Source organism: Phlebotomus papatasi, chromosome 1 (assembly GCF_024763615.1).
Source record: "Phlebotomus papatasi isolate M1 chromosome 1, Ppap_2.1, whole genome shotgun sequence".
Classification (NCBI taxonomy): domain Eukaryota; kingdom Metazoa; phylum Arthropoda; class Insecta; order Diptera; family Psychodidae; genus Phlebotomus; species Phlebotomus papatasi.
Genome location: NC_077222.1, coordinates 57,888,103 through 57,908,018, shown reverse-complemented (window position 1 = coordinate 57,908,018; position 19,916 = coordinate 57,888,103). Strand labels below are relative to the sequence as shown.

The window sequence follows — 19,916 nt, the reverse complement described above, 5'->3', positions numbered from 1 at the left end:
CACCAGAAACACACTCTTATAACTTTCAAGATTATCAAATAGCTGTATTTATTGCACAACAACTTTAAGCTTGAAAACACCTCAAATCTTTATGACTTTAAAATCTGTTGTTGATGTGATAAGATATGATTGAGGAGGTAAATGAGACCAATTTTGGTGATTGTGGAGTACAAGTCCGCAAAAGACTTTGTCCATTTAACTGAGGAATATTATGGATAGTTTCCTCTCAACATCTGTGCGTGATAAAGCATTGCAGAAGTCATCAAAGGTAATCTTCCCAGTACCTGAGCGATCTGCTTCTACAATTGTCCTTTCCACTATCGATATCAGGTGTTCCTGGTCAATATTTTCCCCCACCATCATTTGCAAGATATTGAGGAGCTCCTCCCGCGAAATTAGATCATCGTTATCCAGGTCGTACATCTTGAAAGCAAATTTTAGTTTATCTTCTCGACTGTTGAGCTTGATTTTATTGGGCTTCGGAGGCCTGAAGCGGGCTAAAACGTTCATAAATTGCCTAAAGTTGACTCGATCATCATTGCTGTCGATAAAGAAAGCGTGTACAATACGATCACAGAGGGGATTTATAGCCAGTTCCGGAATCCTCAAGAAGTCATCTAGAAGTGGGAGAAAAACAATTAAATTTCAGACATTATTATAACCACAGGTTTTTATTAATTTTTCAATTATTCTCTATAATTTTTTAAGCTTGAATATAATACCTTTTGAGAGTGTGCCACAGTCTCCTCGATCAAGTGAGGTGAATCGCGAAAACAGCCGTTCTATTTGATTAGGTGTAACTGCGAAGGTGAGATTATAAAGTAGAGCAAATAATAAATTATTCCTCCATTGAGAATATCACAAAATTGATAAGGTGTATTTATTTTATGTCTCACTTGCCAAAAAAAAATACTGGTAAATGTACTTTTATTAAATTTAATTTTTACTCACATCCTGTTTCTTCCTGAATCTGTTGAATATCCTCTGGACGAAGAATTAAAGATGATTTATTGCCCATTGCAGTGGAAAAGCACGAATCACCTGCAAAAACCGCGTCTTTTCAATGGCACTTTCACATGGAGAATGAAGTGAAAATCCCGCTTTTTTTGAAAGTCACACATCGAAATATCGATGAATCGATTGCCTCTATCATCATCGATTCTTTAACGATTTTTGGACGACTCCGTGTCATCAACTGTCAAAGTCGTAGAGTTTTGCAAAAAAAATTTAGTCGACAAGTGACGCCGCAGCTTTTGTGCAAAAACAGTGAGAAAAAGTGTGTTTTAATTTAGAAAATTTATCTCACGACATTCTCTAGTGTCCCTAGCGTGGTTTCTGCTTGAGAAAACAATTGGGGGTTTGGTATTTTCTGCTCAAAAAGGTTTTTATTCTCTTGTGCATTATTCCCCTTCGGCCATATTGTTTTTTGCGGTGTATCGATTTTCTCTCTGGTGTTTTTTTGCAAAGAATTTCTAACAAATAGTGTGGCAATATGAGTGACCGAAAGGATTCCCAGATGTCTCCTCGTGATCGCGAAAGGGAGCGCGATCGGAGTCGACGTCCCACTAGGTTTTCTGATGCCGGAGGCAGTGGCAATGATTCAAATGGACGCGACCGGAGCCGTGAGCGCCGAGGTCCCGGAAATCGCATTTATGTGTCTAACATTCCATACGAGTATCGATGGCAGGATCTCAAGGATTTGTGTCGTGACATCGTTGGGGATGTGAATTTCGTGGAGCTCTTCAATGATGAGCATAACAAGCCACGTGGATGTGGCATTGTCGAATTCAAGACCAATGATTGCGTGGGCAAAGCCATGGAAAAACTCAATCGATACGAGATCAATGGTAGGCACTTGGTAGTAAAGGAGGACTACGGTGATGAACGTGATGAATATGGTCGTGTAATCCGCGGAGGTGGTGGTGGAGGAGGCGCTAACCGGGATCCAGCTGGACCAAACCGGGGCGGAGGAGGAGACTACAGGAGGGATCGTGACGATGACAGGTGGTTTCATGTGATTTTAGACACATTTTGCTAGTTTTAGCTGTGATTCCTCAATCAGTGATCACAGATTTTGCATTGCCTAGCATTGAAGTTGTCTCGAAGATGATTTATCTGGTGTTTTGGGAGCTCATATTTTAGTCTTTTGAACAATTCTTGGTTACCCATTTGCTGGACAATCCCCTACTTCAATGTTTTGAGCCAGAATAACCCCTGACTATATCCTCTATTTTCCACCTATGCAATAAAATCGGCCACAATTTTCTTAAGTCTCGTGACCCATAAAAATAAAAAAATATATTACTCATTCTCAGTTACAGGGACAAGAGCACAAAATGAACGCAGGACACCAATGTCCTCTCGGGAAGCGTCAGTGAGAAGGTATCAATTTAGAGTCAAACTCCTGATTTTCCAAAGCTTTCGGCGTACTGCACGCCTACATCATCTTTTTAAATTATTGTTCACCTTTTCTTAAATTCTTTTGTAGTGTGTTAGATCTCCGCCTTCCCAATTAAGTTTGTGCGTTTTTTCAATTTGACGATTTTCAGAGATAAAAATTATATTCTGTCAGTAAATGTATGGAAGACAAAGAACTAAATTACTTATCTCTGTAGCCAATGATGAAAGCGTCCAGTACGCCGAAAGCTTTGGAAAATTGAGGAGTTTGACTCTGAATTGATACCTTCTCATTGACGCTTCCGGAAAGGACACTGGTGTCCTGCGTTCATCTTGGAATTTGCAACGTCAGTTTAAGATACAATTCTGACAAGAGCATAATTCTGGTCACTAATGTTAACTTTGAGTATTTAATTCTCTAAAATAAAAACCAAACTTTCACTCATAGTGAACTGTAACTAGACTTGTGCCCCTTTAATTTGGAGTAAGTGATATTCTTCATGTGTATTCTCACAAATTGGCGCCACTACTTTGGGTTCTGCAAAGTTCAATTGTTCAGGAAAGTGGTAGACCAAAGGATTACCATAAAAGCCGAAGATAGAGGTTACCAGAATTTGTGGATTGAAGATGTCACAAAAAAACAGATCGTTAAGTATTTGGTGAGCAATTCTAAATTAAAATTACATTTTTTTTTTGTTTCCAAGACCTATAAGACCTTTGAGAATTTTGGAATTTGTATTAAAAAATTAGTTTTTATAAATTCCATAGTGCAACAATCTTTAGTCCAAATCACTTACAAAAAAATTTCGTAGATAATTTCGATCCCTCAGAATATAATCCGAACAACTCGATTTTTTGCAAAATTCGTTTTTTTTTTCGCTTTTCGGGTACTCCTTGACACCCTTTACCTTCCCCGTGAATATTATACCGAAAAGTTAATTATTCCAAAAGTTCTATGGGTTCCAAATCTTAAAAATCCTATGATCAGCATGTAAAGCATGCTCTCCTGAAAAGTTGGCCATTCGCGAGTTGTTCGGTTTATATTCTGAGGGATCGATTTAATAATCTTATAGGCACTCTTTATGGACCTGAGATCATAAACCGAACGATGTCTTTATGCAATGGTCTTTTGATTGCGATTTATCCAATTTTGGGTTAAAACAATTCTCAGATCTGAGTGTATTAGCATGTTCCTATTAAAATTGCTCTATACATTTTCAATAAATCAAATGAAGTTAAGAATAGGTCTCTGAAGATAATTACCCCATTGCCGATTGTAACTATCAGTTTTAGGTTTTTTGGCTTCTGCTTAATACTTTTGAAGTTCTTTATTATTCCTGATGCATATTTTACTGAATTAATGAGGGACCTTTGGGAAATTCAGATGGTTCTTTAAATTCATCTAAAGGTATCCCTTGAGTTACATCTAATATTTGACAATCCGTAAGATCTGGCCCGGAAGAATTTTTTGTCTTTTCTAATTAAACAGAGGAATATGTCCAATCTTATGAATCTCTCTTGAGGCACAAATCAATCCATTCACGTAAAAAAAAAATTAAAGAATCACATTCATCATAATACTGACAATTTCTCAACGTTGAATGGTTCTTGTTCCTGATCTAGGCCACGTCACAGTAGCAGTCACGCCAACGATTATGACGGACCCTACAACACCTATGGTTTGAGTACGTCGTTCTTGGAGGGTTTGGGTATATTCGGACCACTTCATACTAAAGTGTTTGTTGCTAATGTGAGTATTTCTATTCCTCAAATCTCTCCTCTCTTTCTGTGTAAAAAAAAAGAAGTACATTAATTAGTTGGAGCAAAAATTGATTGCAATATTTTGGTGGATTTGCAATGTCTTGTCCGCTGGAATTGTTTTCGTCTGTCTACGTAAAAAAAAAGGACGATTGCCTATAATTCCTATACTCTTGCTGCTATTCTCAATTCCAAAATATTTTACTACCTGCGATGTCTTTTGTAATTCCTTTACGATAATGTACTTTTAGGGGCCTAATCCTTATACCAAAGAAGTTTTATCAGTAATCAAATTTGGGCTTTAGATATTTTTGAGACCCTATGCTATTATTCGCTTAAGTTCCTTTAGTTTATCCGGTCTTCACTATAAGAGGTCTACTCTCCCTTTTGTGACTCATTCAGTCAGAATTGAAGCTGTAGGATTTCCATTGAGTCAACTTTGAAAACTCCTTTCCAGACGTTGTTTTCCTTAAAACTTAGAAAGATTTAGGATTAATTCTAACAGAATAATAATGATGATTAAAAGACCCATTATCACTCATTTACAATAAACCTAATTTTTATGACGAAGTTGTGGGCTTGCATTGAAAATAATTTGAGGGTATTATACTTGAATTTGGTTTTGTAGAGAAATTTCAAGACTAGCAATTCCAAAATAATGGATGCTTCATAAAGCTAGAGTCAGAATTTTAATTTAGAGTTCAAAATTGATGAATTCGATTTTGAGTTAAAGGATTTATGCTTAATTGGACTTAACAATACATCAAGTGTATCACATTATTTTTTAGTATGAAAATAAAAGGAGGAAACTTTATTGAATTTAAACCATTTAAACATAAATGATTTTTAAGGTATTTTATTCTTTAAAATCACACATTTTATCAAAAATCATAATCATATTTTAGAATAAAACTTTTATAGCTTCAAAATTACATAAGGAGATTTCCTAAATTGAACCGGAAACTTTCTATAGGGGCTGTCAAATTTTTGACATGTTGCCTTCAAGTCTCAAAGTTCTAAGTTTAAACTGTAACAGAAAGTGCCCATGATTCATACAGTTCTAAGCTTCGTAATGACTGAATTTTCGTATGCTTCTGAATAAATGCGACTCCGCAATAATATTTGAGTCACATTTATTTAATAAGATAGGAAAAATTTAGTAATTACGAAGCTTGGGATCGTATGAAACATGGGCGGCAGTTATCACAAATATTTTTAAAAACAACTTGATTATTTTGTAACTTTTTTTCGCAAGTATTATTTGAAATCTTAAAAAAAAACATTATTTCGTATTTATTTTCTTTAAAATTATTCGTAATACATTTAAAATTTATTAAAAATAAATAAATTTCTTTGTGTGCTAAGACTCTTGTCTTTCCAACATTTTTCGAAGGATTTTTCTACAGCGTATTGTTCGTAGAGATGGCACTCTTCTGTTTCTTTAAAAAAAAAGAAACATTGAAAACAAGAATTGTCCGATATTGCAAGCTGGCCGAAATCTGCCACAGTTAGTTGCTCTATAAGTTGAGTTCTTTGAAGTAGATAGTGTTAAATCGATCTCATATAGGGTAAAGGCTCATAATTTTGTCCAGTCTGCTTATAAGCATCGATGTTCCAAGATTGGAGTGCGATATTTTCAATACTAATTGACTTTTTTTGTTACTCTCTTTTCAGAAGGGTTGTTTAGAAACTTGGCAAGCTATTTATCGTCTTATTTTTACTAAAATTAGTTTTAATACGTTTAAAAATGAATTGATATGTAGAGGTGAAATTGACTCTTATTTTGGACAACTTGGTTATTAATTTGGACAACTTGGCTGTAAATATGGACAGCTAATCCGCCTCAACAGGATGATCATTGTTCTTCATTTCATGAACCAATCATACTAAGTCCTTTTCCTGTTCATGTAAGGGAAACGTATATGTCACAAGAAGCTCAGAAACTCTCCATATCATTCATTAAAGTGAGTTGACTTCGGTACTCCAAGTACGTGCGGATTCGCTCATTCCCTGGCCTTTCCGGGAGCCTTTCAAGGCATTTCTCGCTACATCTCTTTCGTGGAGATGATGCTCCTTTGTTTCTCCAGGCATTTGTCCAACCTAGTCATCACAAAAGCTAAAACTTCACGAAATTTCGTGAGAAAAATACCTGTCCAAAATAAGAACCATCACCTCACTGATAAACGTCTTAAAAAATTTCCCATTTTTCACACAAAAAATCTAATTCACAAGGCAAATCCCACTTCAAGTCAAATATACAAATCACTACTAACGTGAATCAACACAGTATCCAATGAATATTCAATAATATCACTCAAAAAAGCGAAGAAACATTATTAGTACTTCACCACAGCTAAATAAGACTGAAGTAAACATGAAATTCTGTCATATTTCTCGTAAGCAATTGCTCACACTAAATTTTCAATAAAGCAATTTCAACTCTAATCATATTCAAAATTTAACGGATTTAGTGTTAAAATTTTCCAAAAAGCACAAATATTTAGATAGAATTCATTATTCATCAAATATTGGAATAAAAATCCATCATTTTAATCAATTTATTTATAGTGTCCAATTTTATCTTCAAAGTGTCCAAAATAAGAAACTGGACAAAATTATGAGCCTTTCTCCTAATGCTTGTAGCGAAACAACCGATATTAATTCAAATATTAAATGCAAATATTTAAAGTGGCTTTTCTATTGCACTTGGAAAAACGAAATTTAATTGCTTCTGAATTAGATATAAGAGCAAAACCATTTGTTTATAATCCTGCGAACCAAAAGTATTTCTCTTTAGAAAGTTTTCGTTGAAATAGAATTTTGGTTTCGTGTAGTTTTGTTTTACTAAAACGTCAGTCTTGAGGTCTTTCAACTCTCTACCTCGACGAAAAGTGTTTTGTCTCTCTGACAACATATTGAAATATCAACCAAATAATCTCTACTTACGTAAATGACTCTACAAAATAGTTGGAAACATTTAAAATATGTGAATATTTTGGAGCAATATTAGTTTTAGCTATTTGATTCTTGGTGTGAGTTGGCTTTCTCAAAATAGCAGCAATCAGAAATTGGTTTGGGTGTCGGAATTGGATAGTGTCTTTTTTTGTTGTAATTTTGGCATTCATTCATATTTTTTTCTGTGTTCCAATTAATGTGATCGCATTTCTGTTTTTTTGCAAAACAACTTCTTTTAGTCAAAGAAAAAAGAAAAAGAAAATTTGGTACAGAAGTAAATTATTCATTGATCAGAAGCTTTTATAAAGAAATTTTCTTTCTTAATCATTTGGGATTTTTTTGTTCTTCTTTCCTTCTCTTTTGCATTTGCAGTTGGACTACAAGGTTGACGCGAAGAAATTGAAGCAAGTATTCAAGCTAGCTGGTCGCGTTGTGAGTGTTGATTTATCAACAGATAAAGATGGCAATAGTCGTGGTTTTGCTGTTGTCGAGTATGATCATCCGGTTGAGGCGGTTCAGGCTATTTCAATGTTGGATCGCCAGATGTTGTTTGAGCGTAGGATGACGGTTCGTTTGGATCGTGTGCCGGATAAGAATGAGGGCGTAAAGTTGCCAGAAGGTCTTAAGGGGATTGGAATTGGTTTGGGTCCCAATGGTGAGCCATTGCGTGATGTTGCACGCAATTTGCCCAATTCGCAGCAGCAGCAGAATCCAACACAGCAAAATAATACTCCGGTGCCTGTGGCACCGCCAAATAATCTCAGTTCATCGAGTCTGCTGGGTCCGGTGCCCAATAATAATGCCCTCAGTGGATTGAGTTCGAATTTGGCGGCACTCAGCAATGTTGTCAATTTGAGTAATTTGTCGGGGGCCCTATCGAATCCACTTCTAACTTCGGCTGCGGCCAATTTGCAGAGTGTCGGCCTTGGTAGTCTGTTGTCCTCTGCTGACAATGCAAATAGTGCTTTCAATAATCAGTCCACATTCAATACCAACACCTTTGCCAATTCCAATTCATTCGGTAACTCTGGCAACGCCGGCTCTGGCTCAAACCCTAGTGGTCGTGACTTTGATTTGTCCGGATCCGGTGCTGTACGCAGTTACAGCTCAGCACCACAGGATGACTTTCCCAATCGCGGATCATTGTCGCTGTCTAACAGTTTCAGCGCACAAAACAGCTTGAGTTCCAGCAATGTGAGGAAATCTGATACAATCGTTATCAAGAATGTAAGTGATATGAGATTATTTTGCTAATAAAGAAAATTATCCAAATGTTTTTTTTTCACTTTTACAGCTTCCACCATCGTGCACATGGCAAACTCTTCGGGATAAATTCCGTGATATTGGAGAGGTGAAATTTGCCGAAATTCGTGGGCAGGATACCGGAGTTGTGCGTTTCTCCAAGGAACGTGATGCAGAATTAGCCATCAGTAAGTAGTATTATTTTTTTTTTAATTGCAGCTATTGTTGATAAATAATTGGAAAGATCATGAACTTATAATTAATTACTAAACATTATGTAAATATTTATTAGGGGAGACCGGGGAGGTTGGGACACTTTTTCATGTTTTGACTTTAAGGCAGTATTCCAAAAAATCACGATAATATTTAAGGTAAGGGAAGTATGTATCGGCCAGTTAAGAAAAATACTCCATAATTCGCTTAAAATAAATGATCTAAACCAGTTTTTGACATTCTAAAATATGCCAATTGGAACTCCAGTATTACATTTATCTATATATCAACATTTGATTTCTTACTATTTAGAGAAATTAGTTAAAAAAAATGGTAAAATTGCAATCATGCACTGCGCATATTGCATCGGCCATATAAAAGCAGATGAGGAAGATATCGGCCAGGAGTGTAGCAGGCATCGGCCGGAAAATAAAACCCAAAAAAAATATCATAAATTTGAATATTTTTCTAAAAGTAGAATAATTGAGTAGTATTTTTTTTATTCAGACATTTTCGTAAATAATTTAAATAAGGTATAATTCCTTATTTTATGTCACTGAAATTCTAGTATAAAATTATAAGAATTTGAGAAATGGCTACTTTTTGATTAAGACTCTGACACAGTGATTCAATTAATTAGATGAATAATTATATTTTGTTAAAAAGTCGACGAAAAACTTAATTCAGAAGATCATATATGAACAAACGTAATATATTTTGTATTAGATAATTGGTAAAATGTAGTTAGTAATTTTTAAATATTCATTTTTATCTTGGTGGCCGATATCTTCTGCAAGCTGGCCGATACAAGGTACATGGCCGATATGTACTTCTCTTACCTTATATTACAATTTTATGCGGTCTATAGGATACTTATGGGTATTGACTATATAAAAAGTATGCAATAGAACTTGGAAATCAACTGAATTTTCTTGGACAAGATAAAACATTTAACTTGACACTTTGTCCCAAACCTCCCCGATTTGGGGCAGTATGGGACACAAAAGGGGATGTTTGGGACGCATTTTTTCTCGAATAATTTGCATTATTGGAGCATATTAATTAATTTTAAATGCTATATTAAAAATATTTCTAACAGAAATATTTATATTTAATCTTTTATTTCATACTTAAAAATCAATATCAATCTTATTTGTACAGTAGAGTCATTTTTTATCAATCAGTTATTGACCATCCTAGCTTTCTTTACTTTTTTTATTCTTAATATTAGAATTATCATCATTCAAATTCCTCAGGCGAGTAGATTCTCTAGGACACTCTTAGTTTTGAACTCATTGACAGATTCCTGTTTGATTTTACGACAACAGCGTGGTAGTTATTTTTCCTTATTTCTCTGAATAAGCTCTCACCTTGCCTTTTGTAGAAAACTTGTGAGATTTGTAGAGGATATTGCTCGAGAAATTTTCCAGAAAATAATTTTTAACAGAATTGGGCAAAGGCGAATATCCTCAGGAGAAGAATTTATTAGTTCCCAAGACATTGATGGTTTAATTGTCTCTGTAGTTGGAGACAACTGCTCAACTGGTAAACTTTGAACAAGAGCGAGATTTTCAGTAGAAACTGGGCATTACACTTCATTTTGACAATAAACAATTGCACACCATTGACAATCTTGTCGAAAATCAACGTCCCATTCATCCCCTTTCAGGTGTCCCAAATATCCCCGCGGGTAGTTTTGCTATTTAAAACCTTTAAGTAAAAAACAAGAGGGTATAATCTCTGAAACTTTTATAAAAAGTTTTCAGAGATTATTATTCCAGATTATACTGCTACCTAATGAGATAAAAAAGTTTTTATTATATATCACTGATTTAAAATACAAAGAGTAAAACTGAGAAATTAAAAAATACAATTTTTATCAATTTTTAAGAAAGTGTTTATAGAATTAAAACAATAAAACTGAGGCTATCCATTATTTTAGTCAAGATACATCTTAATATTGCCTACGATTGAGTAGTGGTCAAATCCCATATATTTAAAAAAAAATAATGAAAAAATCGCCATGTCCCACAGTACCCCTGTCCCAAACCTCCCCGGTCTCATAGCAAGAAAGTAGAGAATGAATGGTTCATACTACAATGATTTTGTTTTCGAGTTCTTAGATCTAATGACTTATAAAAAATACTTATCAATTTACTTCGCATCCGTTATCTATATGGACAAAACCATTTTCAGTTTTTTTTGTACCTAGATAACCATAGTTCTACTCCTAATAAACCGGTTTAATTCTCCATGACGGAGAAGTTAAAGACATGAATGGATGGCAATTTTTTAAAATATATATGAAGTTGATCAAGCCAACACCAGATATATCTTAAATGTCAGTTATAAATTTTAAACGATTATTAATCCTATCGAGACACTTTATTTGATATTATAATGTGCCTTGAAGTTTATTAGGCAGAGGCGGGGCATTTTATTACAGTTTTTGCTCCACGCAATTTTTTACCCCTAAAATTCAACGCAAAATTGAGTTTTCATGCATTCCGAATAGAAAGTTACACGCATTTCGAGGTCGCCTGTAAAGAATCTTAGTTACCATAAACTTATCTGGGCTTATCACTGGTCATTTTCTATTTTAAGAGTACAGACGGCCAGGAAATAAAAAGAAAGTTCATTAAACCTCTAATGTCCAACTTTTTTAAATGAGACGCTCAGAGCAGAAGTGCACTCTTTTAATAAGGAAATGCATACAAAGGAGACCACTTCTGCTCTGAGTATCTCAAATATGCAAAAAGTAGTGATATAATTTTGTTTTGACTAATTATGGTCCAATAAATTCAAAAATCCCATTCATTCTTCATTATCTCTTTTATTTTAGGCGCAAAATGCGAAAAAATCACATTTTAATTTTTTTTTTCAGTTTTCTAAATTTTTTACAAAGTAGAGCGATACCTTTGAGTAAAAAATAAATTTATTACTCAGTCTCCCGTACCGCAAAATATTCTTGGACAATCAAATAAAAATAATTGTGGTTTTCTTAACACGAAGAAGCTACAAATTCTAGTTGCATGACAATATTCAATAAAGAAAATAGCGATTAAATAAAAACAGCAAAATCAATGGAGGTGTCCTCTAAATGTGCAAAATAAGACGTAGTTGTCATCATGACCTTTTCATAAATTTTGACTAGAAAGTTTTTTTTTATATAATAATTTCTTTATTTCTTTCTTTGCAGAATTGATGGATGGGGCACGTTTCGACAATCAATTGGTCTATGTGTCGTTCTTTTAGATTTTTTCGTGTGTGTATATTTCACACAAATTTAGGATTTAGCGATTTCAGAGATTTGTCCATTACTTTTTTTTTTAGAGAGATTTTTGTTTTTGAGGAGAGAGAATTTGTGTCTCTGCATTCGTTCTTAAGTTTTTCATCGTAATTTCCGATGGTTGTAATCTCGTCTGTCGATTCCTAATTAGCTCTCGTTGAACTATTTCCTGTCAACATAAATTATTGGATTTTGATGCTCCATTTTAGATTGGATTAGGGGAAGATGTGACGCGATTACAGAATAGAGAAAAGGATTAATTGAAATAAGTGTAAAATAGCATCTTGCTATTTTTAATGTATGAAATATAATAAATCAATAAATATGACAACATAATTTCACAGAATTTAATTTATTCGAATTTTCACTTTTTACTAAATTAATTTTACATTAGGAGATTCTCCATGTAAACTTCATGGGAGGGTATGGAAATTGACAAATCAAAGAAAAAGAAAAGGAAGGGAATTAAGAATTTTCAAGTGTATGGGTTTTCTAGCCAAAAATACATTTGTTTCTAGATCTCGAACAGCAATTCATCATCAAAATCAGAGTCATCGTAGCCATTGTCAAAGACTGAAAGATGAAAAAGGAAAGGAACTGTAAAGGAAAGTAACAAATTTCAATTCTTACGCTATACTCACATGCAAATGGGTGGATATCGTCATCATCTAGGTCATCGATATCATCCAAATCGGGATCATCATCACCATATAACATATCTTCCCATTCATCAATTGAACAGAATGAATTTGCCGTGTTCGAGTAATTCAATTTGATTTTGATGTTTTCAGCCAAACTTATTTGTTCCTGAAAAAAAGAACATTTATAATTCAATCTAAGCTTTGCCACTGAACAAAAAAAAAACAATGAATTAATGTATCGTAAAAATTTGTTTTCTACAAAATAGCCGTCTCTCGGCTAATCCTCATGTCTGTCAAGGCCCTTAGACGCTATACCTCAAAAGTTCTTTAGCATTATTTACAGTTAATCGGTTCACAACCGAATTATTGAACCAATTGAATCCTCAAAAGATCGCCCAATATACTTCAAAAGTAGCGAAATTGATTTTCGAATAAAAATTTGTTATCAGTTAGAAACCGGTTTATAAACGATTAGAACCGGTCAAACTTATCAGAAATTCCAAGACCTTTCCAACGAGCCCAAACATGACCCATTCGGTTGCGAAATATGCTCTTTAGAACCTTTATGACCTTTGACCTTAAAAACCCGTTATTGTGAATAATTCAACGATATTTTTTTTTCATATGGACGAAATGTTCGCCTGGGTAATCTCTAAAAGTCTAAATCATATACAAAAAAACGAAGAAAAAATCCACGACGTGTTTTCGAGCAATCCTAAAAAACACTGGAAAATTAGGGGCATGTTAATGTTCCCATTGTCGACTTATGGGGGTGGGTCGCCCGAAAGTCCCAAAGCCTCTATCTCTAACCGCTTAGGCTCTAGGCCTGGTATTGTTAAGGGTACGTTATTGTTAACGGTACGTGAAGTTTTCAAATGAAATAATTGCCTATTTCGTGAACAAAAAGGGTTTTTCTGAAGTTATTGAATATTTACTGAAATATTATTTTTTGGAGAGATTTTCTTATTGTTTTAGATGGGAAAGGAGAAAAGACCAGGAATAGGAACAAATCCTGCACTCAAGAGCAACTCAACAAAGTTTTGGAAACCTTTCATCGCGGTTTCACTTATACACTGTTTGTCTCCAATTAGAAACTTTCTCTTGTCTCCATTTGGATTAATTTGTTTCCAATAGAAGCATTTTATGCTCGCGTATTTTTCTTTTATTTAAGAAGTTTTCAAATTATATCTAAAGAATTTTCAATAAACAGTAACATTCTAGAAGAGTAAAGGAGCAAATTTATGTAATTCTCTTCAGAAAAAATATGAACTTAATGTGATGAATCTTCTGTCAAACTTAAAGCGTCTGGAAATAGTTTTGAATTAGGACATTTACCCTACCGAAAATTTTATGAAGCTTGGTCTTTTCCTTCTCCTTCAAGGCGAATCGCGAAAAACAGTTATACTTTGGCCTCCCAATTCAGGCTTCCCCTTTAACGCCCTTAACTCTTTCCGGACCGCAGCATATGCTGCAAGTCAATTTCACAATTTTTAATCAAAAATATCTAAGCTCAGGAATTAATTGAAGTCCTACAAAAAATATCTTACATTTGGACATCCTTATAGCTTGTAATCATCCACAAGAATCGGATTTTTATCAGTTCTGAATAATTAAAAAACATTGTTTTTGATAGAAGATGCATATGCTTCTTTGGGTACTACAGTCCCAAAAGAGACGAAAGAGTTAACTCTTTAAGAACGAGTGGGACACCGGTGTCCCAATAGCAAAAACATTTTTTTTTTACCACAGAAAGGATAGAAACTTATTTTGTCCTCTTAAATAGTCCAAAAAGTAGGTTTCTTTTTATTTTTAGAACACCCCGGTGTCCTATTCGTTCTTAACGGCCTAAGGGAGGAAAGTGTATAGGGCTCGTACTTTTACGTGGTCATCTTTTCCTCTCTGCCAATTTAAAACAATAGAGAAATCTCTGAAATATCAATATTCCAAATTAAAAGGGGTGGCAAAGCGTCCGAGGCTTTGCGAGCTGCTATATTCCTTTTCGCAAATTTTTCTGGTGCATATAAAATTATTTTCGAATTAAATTTATCTATAAATCACCTCAAAGCCAGCTTGAAGTTAAAAAGTGTGCAAGAAGAGGGTTTCAAAAAGTCATTAACCTTTTCATTAATAAATTGACCAAATGGGGTGGAAATTATGCTTTTGAACTTGAATAAATCAAGATGGCGATTTTTCCGATGATAGGTGTCAAAGGACGAAATATTCATCTGGACTACCTCCAAAACATTTCCAAAAATGAACGAAATCGTCAGGGACAATTTTTTGCAAAATTAGAAAACCCTTCGAGGGGTCATCGAAGACCGGAAGTTGATATCTCTTACCGTTTAAATTTTGTATGGGTCAAAAGACTGAAAAAGTGCGAAAAACAGTATTTTTAAAATAGAGCTATTACCGTTACTTTCCCGATCCATAGCCGATTGTGACCGATGCAGTCGGATTCAGAATTAAAAGACCTTTCAAAAAGTCCAAATTTAATCAAATCCGTTGAAAATTAGGCCCTCCAGGGTGGTTGAACTTTGACCTTGAATAATTCAAGATGGCGATTTTTCCGGTGAGGTGTCGAAGGACGAAATGTTCAGCTGGATTGCCTCCAAAACATATCCAAAAATGAATGAAATCGCCAGGGCAAATTTTTTGCAAAGTCAAAAAAATATGTTTTTGAAGGGATGAAAGGGGTGGGGGGTAATTTAAGTTAGTTCGATAGAGAATGTTAACTTGTGGGGGGGGGGTCACCGAAGACAGGAAGTCAATATCTCTTACCGTTTGGCAGCCAGGATGGAGAGAAATCGAAAAAAAACACGATTTTGTTAAAACTGCTCTCTCTTGGAGTTCGAGCAGTTAAAATAAAATTCCAAGTTACCTCATTGTGTTTAAATATCTTAAGACTCTTCTGAAATCTTTAAATTCCTTTCTTTAATTCGAAAATCTTTAACGGTTTTCAAGGATGGATTCATTATTATCCTACTCTATTATGGTTATATGACACTTGGGTAATGCCCGAAGGAATGAAGGAATAAGATTGCAAATTCAAGATACTGAGATCTAGTTCTTCCGAGTGGTCAAAGGAATTACTTGTAAAAGTTGTCTGAGGAACTTTACCATTCCTCAAGGAGCTGAGGATTAAGGATAAGCTTCCACCTGAAGCTCCGACCTGAAGGCATAAAAGATTGTTCAAAGTCCCCTAAAACCTCGTAACCGACTGCGAGTCCATTAGATACAAATTTAACTCTTTCGTCTCTTTTGGGACTCTGAGTACCCAAAGCAGCATATGAATATTCAGTGAAAAACAGTGTTTTTTTTAATTATTCTGAACTAATAAAAATCCGATTCTTGTGGATGATTACAAACTATAAGGATGTCCAAATGTAAGATATTTTTTGTAGGACCTCAATTAATTCTTGAGCTTAGATATTTTTGATTAAAAATTGTGAAATTGGCTTGCAGCATATGCTGCGGTCCGGAAAGAGTTATTTAAAAATATCATGCCTTACATTTACATGAAGCATATGCTTCATGATGAAGCAAAGGTTCTTTCTAAGCAAAAATTTTATTTTATGCTTTCGCTTTCTTTCCAAAAAATAAAAGATTGCAATTTTTATCTCATTCGCTTTACCGGCTTTACCTCTTTCGGGACCGCAGCATATGCAGCAAGCTATTTTCACAATTTTTAATCAAAAATATCTAAGCTCAAGAATTAATTGAGGTCCTACAAAAAATATCTTACATTTGGACATCCTTATAGTTTGTAATCATCCACAAGAATAGGATTTTTATCAGTTCTGAATAATTAAAAAAAATTGTTTTTCATAGAAAATGCATATGCTTCTTTGGGTACTACAGTCCCAAAAGAGACGAAAGAGTTAATCAAGCTTCTACAAAAAATATCCAGCTTTGGACATCCTTAGAGTTTGGATTGGAATCATCCACAGGAATTGGATTTTTATCGATTCAAAATATCCATAAAAGTGGTGGTATTTCTGTGTGTAATCAGAGTCCAAAAGCATTCTAACGCCGTTATCACACTTGCACATTAAAATTTTAATGTGATTTACATTAATTGTCGCTTGTGAGCGTCCAAATATGTTATTTTGTGTCTTTGAGTCACTTAAAATATTTGGGGTTTTTCTATTTATTGATAAAGAAGTGGACTTGGCCAGCAAAAATAAGTTTAAATTTACCTAAAGCATAAATATTTTTCACATTAAAAAATTAAAGAGAAAATCACATTAATTTTTCACATTAATGCTATAAATCAATTTATATCAAATTTTGCGGGTCAAGTCTACCTTTTTATCAACAAATAGATTAAATTTTGAATATAAAACGATTCAAACACACAAATTACACATTTGGACTCTCACCAGCGACAATTAATGTGAATCATATTAAAATTTTAATGTGCAAGTGTGATAACACAGTAAAGTTCAATAAAAAAAAGGTAAAATGAAAACTTACTTCTACAGCGGGAGAAATCTGCGTGCCGCCTACAATGAGTTCCAGTGGTTGAGTCCGCTCATCAAGAAGCGGCAGGATGTTGATGACGAGATCATTGGTGATGCCATAGCATCCGGACATGTTGATGTACCTCAGTGCTCTGCATTTAGTGATGAACGCTACGAGACCCTCATTCGTGATACTCGTGCAGCCCATTATGTGGAGCTCCTGAAGAGTTTCAGTCGACGAAATCAGCATGAGAGTGTCATCCACACATTCAATCTTGTAATTGAGCTTCAGCACTTTGAGCTTGCTGAAGTTCACCAAAGCTCTCAGGGTGTTACGTGTGAGATGTCCGGATGAAATATCGAGGTACTCCAAACGATCTCGGTCAGCTAAACGCGCCAGGAAGGTGTCAACATTGAGGAAATTATTGTAGTTGACCTGCAGATGGGTTAGATTGGGCATATCGCCGAGGATGACGTAGTCTCCTGGACTAACGGTTGCGTATGAGTTGCATATCATTAGACTCTCAAGATTTTTTAGATGCTTCGACATGGCCTCGAGACAGAGGTGATTAATCTTATCACAGCGAATAATATTGAGTTCTCGCAGTTCGGGATTTCGCTCGCAGAACTGCACAAAGTAGTACGGCTGGAGATTTTGGCAGTAACTCAGGTTGATCTCTTTGATTTTCCGTAGACCTACAAGACATTCACCCCGAATCTCAGAGTTTTGGGTTAGATTGAGCACTTCCAACTCTCGTGCATCCCGAAGACATCCAGCCAGCTCATCTGTGATACTGCAATTCTCCAAGGCGGCTATCTTGAGCTTCCCAAAGGCCTTGGCCAGCAGTGTTAGGCAGAATGGTGTGTTGATATGAAAGCCTTCGAGGTACATGGTCTGCAGATTGGTGCAGTGCTTGAGGATGGTATTGAGGACGCGAATGTTGATGGTGCGGAATGACGTGGATGAGGCCTTGAGGGTATGCACATAGCAACCCAGCTTTGTTGAGATATTCTTCACCTCCATCAACGTGATGAGGTTGCTCTCGGCAAGTTGATCAAAGTCCAGAACATGCTGAGACTTGTAGATACTCTCGGCAACAGTCTGAAATCTCGTACATACCTTCTCCATCACAGCCAAATCCCGCAAATTCAGGTAGGAAAAGATGCAGAATAAGCAATCATCGTTGAGCTTTAGAATTGACTGCTCCATGTCAATCTCTTCATCATTGTCCGAAGGTTCTCGCCAGTCTTGAGGCTGATGCCAACTGTCTGCTGGCCTGAGGATTAACCTCCGTCTGTTGAAATAGTGTGGAGTCTTTTGGGCCTTCAGAGCACTCTTGACATCAGAAAATGTCACGAAGGCATACGCTATCTTGCCTGTATCATTGATAGATACTTTTTTAATAGGGCCATCATTGGCAAAGGATGACATTAGTGTCTGAACATTTGGGGACTGCGACAAAATAAAACCTATCAAAATTCTCCCTCAAACCTCTCCGATAACTCTCTGATACTCACAGAACTACCAAATCCACTCACATAGAGAGTCTGCACCGGAAAGCCGTCTTCAGTTTTGAATTGGGCAATATCTGCAAAAGCACGAGACCTTCAGCATAGGCGTCCTTTTTAATTGAAACACCTCATTTAACTCCCAACCTACCTTCTTCGCTAATTTCCTCCACTTGGGGCTTAGGCTTGTGGAGGCGTTTTCTCATCTTGTAGTCCGATTTTATCATGGTTTTGTTTTATACGAGCACAAAAAGAAAATTTCGCGTGTTCCTCCGTTTTCTCGCAGAGAAATTGGTGGAAAATTTTGACAAGACACCGATGTAGACCCGACTGAACCAGTGACTTCTTAAATAATTTGATACTCGTACATGCCCGTCTGACCAAGTAAGCGTGGACAGGGGTTTGTCGTTTCCTATGTTTCCCATATGTTTCTAGCGTGCCAAAAAAAACTTTGGAGTTTATTCGGTGTTTTCTGTCGTTGTAGAATGAATTATCCAAAAATACAAATACAAAATAAAACCCAATTTAATATGGAATGGGCAACCGAAAACCCCAAATTGGCAACCACCGTAGTTTCGGAGATATCTCATGAAAGGTGTACGAAAACAGGGAAAAATTTACACTAAAACTGGTCGCATTTTGCAGAGCTAATGTCACCCCCTTGAGCGTGGATTATAGCCTCAATTAACCCCTATCTTTCATACCTTACTTTTAAGAAGCTCCCATACAAAATACCCCTCACCAAATATACGTGAAGGACACTGTTTTGCGTTCATGGTGGTGAGCAGCGGAACTACGAAAATTATGTTGCCGGCCTTGTCGCTCAGGTGTCAGTGACAAGATGGAATATTTTCCAATCATTTTATTTGTTTTTAAAATTCTCCCAAAGATTCTCAGTGATTTTAGTGTATTTTTTTTTAATACAAGACTCTTCGATATCCGGCTGACTGGGGGACAAAATGACATTTAGGTTTTTTGAATGATCAACGGTTTTTCTATTTTGTGCTGTGTGAATTTATTTTCTGTCTGACAAAGAAAAAGAGAATTTTCTTCATGGTGTGCTTATGTTTCATTTTTTTATCACAATTATGTATTAAAAACTTCGATACAATGTTAATAATACAGTAGACTCTCTCAAATTCGGGCATATGGGACCGAAATGTCAGCCGAATTCCACAGAAATTCGGGCGACAAAGTTTTTGAAATGCAACGATTTTTTATTCATGTGCATATAGATATTGAGTTTACACACTCATATATAACGTAAATTGCATGAAAATCCCTCAATAATGCAAAACCACATCAAAACTAAAACAAAACCATGTCAAATTTGAGCATATTTGATTCATTTGATAATCATAATCAAACTTGAAAAATGACAACAAACTTTATTCAAATGTAACCGCTGCCCGAATTAAAAAGTAGCCCGATCTTAAAAGAGCCGAATTTGCG

At 35.4% G+C, this 19,916-nt stretch overlaps 3 protein-coding genes across 4 annotated transcripts; 1 reads left to right on the top strand and 2 right to left on the bottom strand.

Moving 5' to 3' along the window:
- Window positions 1-23: 23 nt before the first annotated feature.
- Window positions 24-1,476, bottom strand: LOC129808898 (calcineurin B homologous protein 1-like). Its single transcript, XM_055858806.1, has 3 exons — window positions 952-1,476; window positions 723-800; window positions 24-617 (listed from the first exon to the last, which is right to left on the bottom strand). Exons 1-3 carry the CDS (start codon window positions 1,016-1,018, stop codon window positions 196-198), a joined length of 567 nt encoding a protein of 188 aa, XP_055714781.1. The 5' UTR covers window positions 1,019-1,476; the 3' UTR covers window positions 24-195.
- A 16-nt stretch (window positions 1,477-1,492) lies between these two features.
- Window positions 1,493-12,190, top strand: LOC129808842 (heterogeneous nuclear ribonucleoprotein M). Its single transcript, XM_055858754.1, has 5 exons — window positions 1,493-2,004; window positions 4,021-4,147; window positions 7,483-8,337; window positions 8,405-8,540; window positions 11,765-12,190. Exons 1-5 carry the CDS (start codon window positions 1,493-1,495, stop codon window positions 11,818-11,820), a joined length of 1,686 nt encoding a protein of 561 aa, XP_055714729.1. The 3' UTR covers window positions 11,821-12,190.
- LOC129808829 (uncharacterized) lies at window positions 12,191-19,025 on the bottom strand. Of its 2 annotated transcripts, none has more exons than XM_055858747.1 (5): window positions 18,616-19,025; window positions 18,474-18,544; window positions 16,969-18,408; window positions 12,496-12,661; window positions 12,191-12,427 (listed from the first exon to the last, which is right to left on the bottom strand). In XM_055858747.1, exons 1-5 carry the CDS (start codon window positions 18,689-18,691, stop codon window positions 12,369-12,371), a joined length of 1,812 nt encoding a protein of 603 aa, XP_055714722.1. In that variant the 5' UTR covers window positions 18,692-19,025; the 3' UTR covers window positions 12,191-12,368. The 2 variants fall into 2 exon arrangements, with proteins under 2 accessions (XP_055714722.1, XP_055714719.1); XM_055858744.1 differs by having other exon boundaries at window positions 12,191-12,451; window positions 18,616-18,816.
- Window positions 19,026-19,916: the final 891 nt, after the last annotated feature.

Coding starts and splice junctions, on each gene's coding strand:
- LOC129808898 (XM_055858806.1), bottom strand. CDS start 1,018: ATGGGCAATAAATCATCTTTAATTCTTCGTCCAGAGGATATTCAACAG. Junction 801..951: donor GATTCAGGAAGAAACAGGAT/GTGAGTAAAAAT, acceptor TCACCTTCGCAG/TTACACCTAATCAAATAGAA. Junction 618..722: donor CTGTGGCACACTCTCAAAAG/GTATTATATTCA, acceptor TCCCACTTCTAG/ATGACTTCTTGAGGATTCCG.
- LOC129808842 (XM_055858754.1), top strand. CDS start 1,493: ATGAGTGACCGAAAGGATTCCCAGATGTCTCCTCGTGATCGCGAAAGG. Junction 4,148..7,482: donor CTAAAGTGTTTGTTGCTAAT/GTGAGTATTTCT, acceptor TTGCATTTGCAG/TTGGACTACAAGGTTGACGC. Junction 8,541..11,764: donor TGATGCAGAATTAGCCATCA/GTAAGTAGTATT, acceptor CTTTCTTTGCAG/AATTGATGGATGGGGCACGT.
- LOC129808829 (XM_055858744.1), bottom strand. CDS start 18,691: ATGATAAAATCGGACTACAAGATGAGAAAACGCCTCCACAAGCCTAAG. Junction 18,409..18,473: donor TGAGTGGATTTGGTAGTTCT/GTGAGTATCAGA, acceptor ATTTTGTCGCAG/TCCCCAAATGTTCAGACACT. Junction 12,452..12,495: donor CGATATCCACCCATTTGCAT/GTGAGTATAGCG, acceptor TTTCCTTTACAG/TTCCTTTCCTTTTTCATCTT.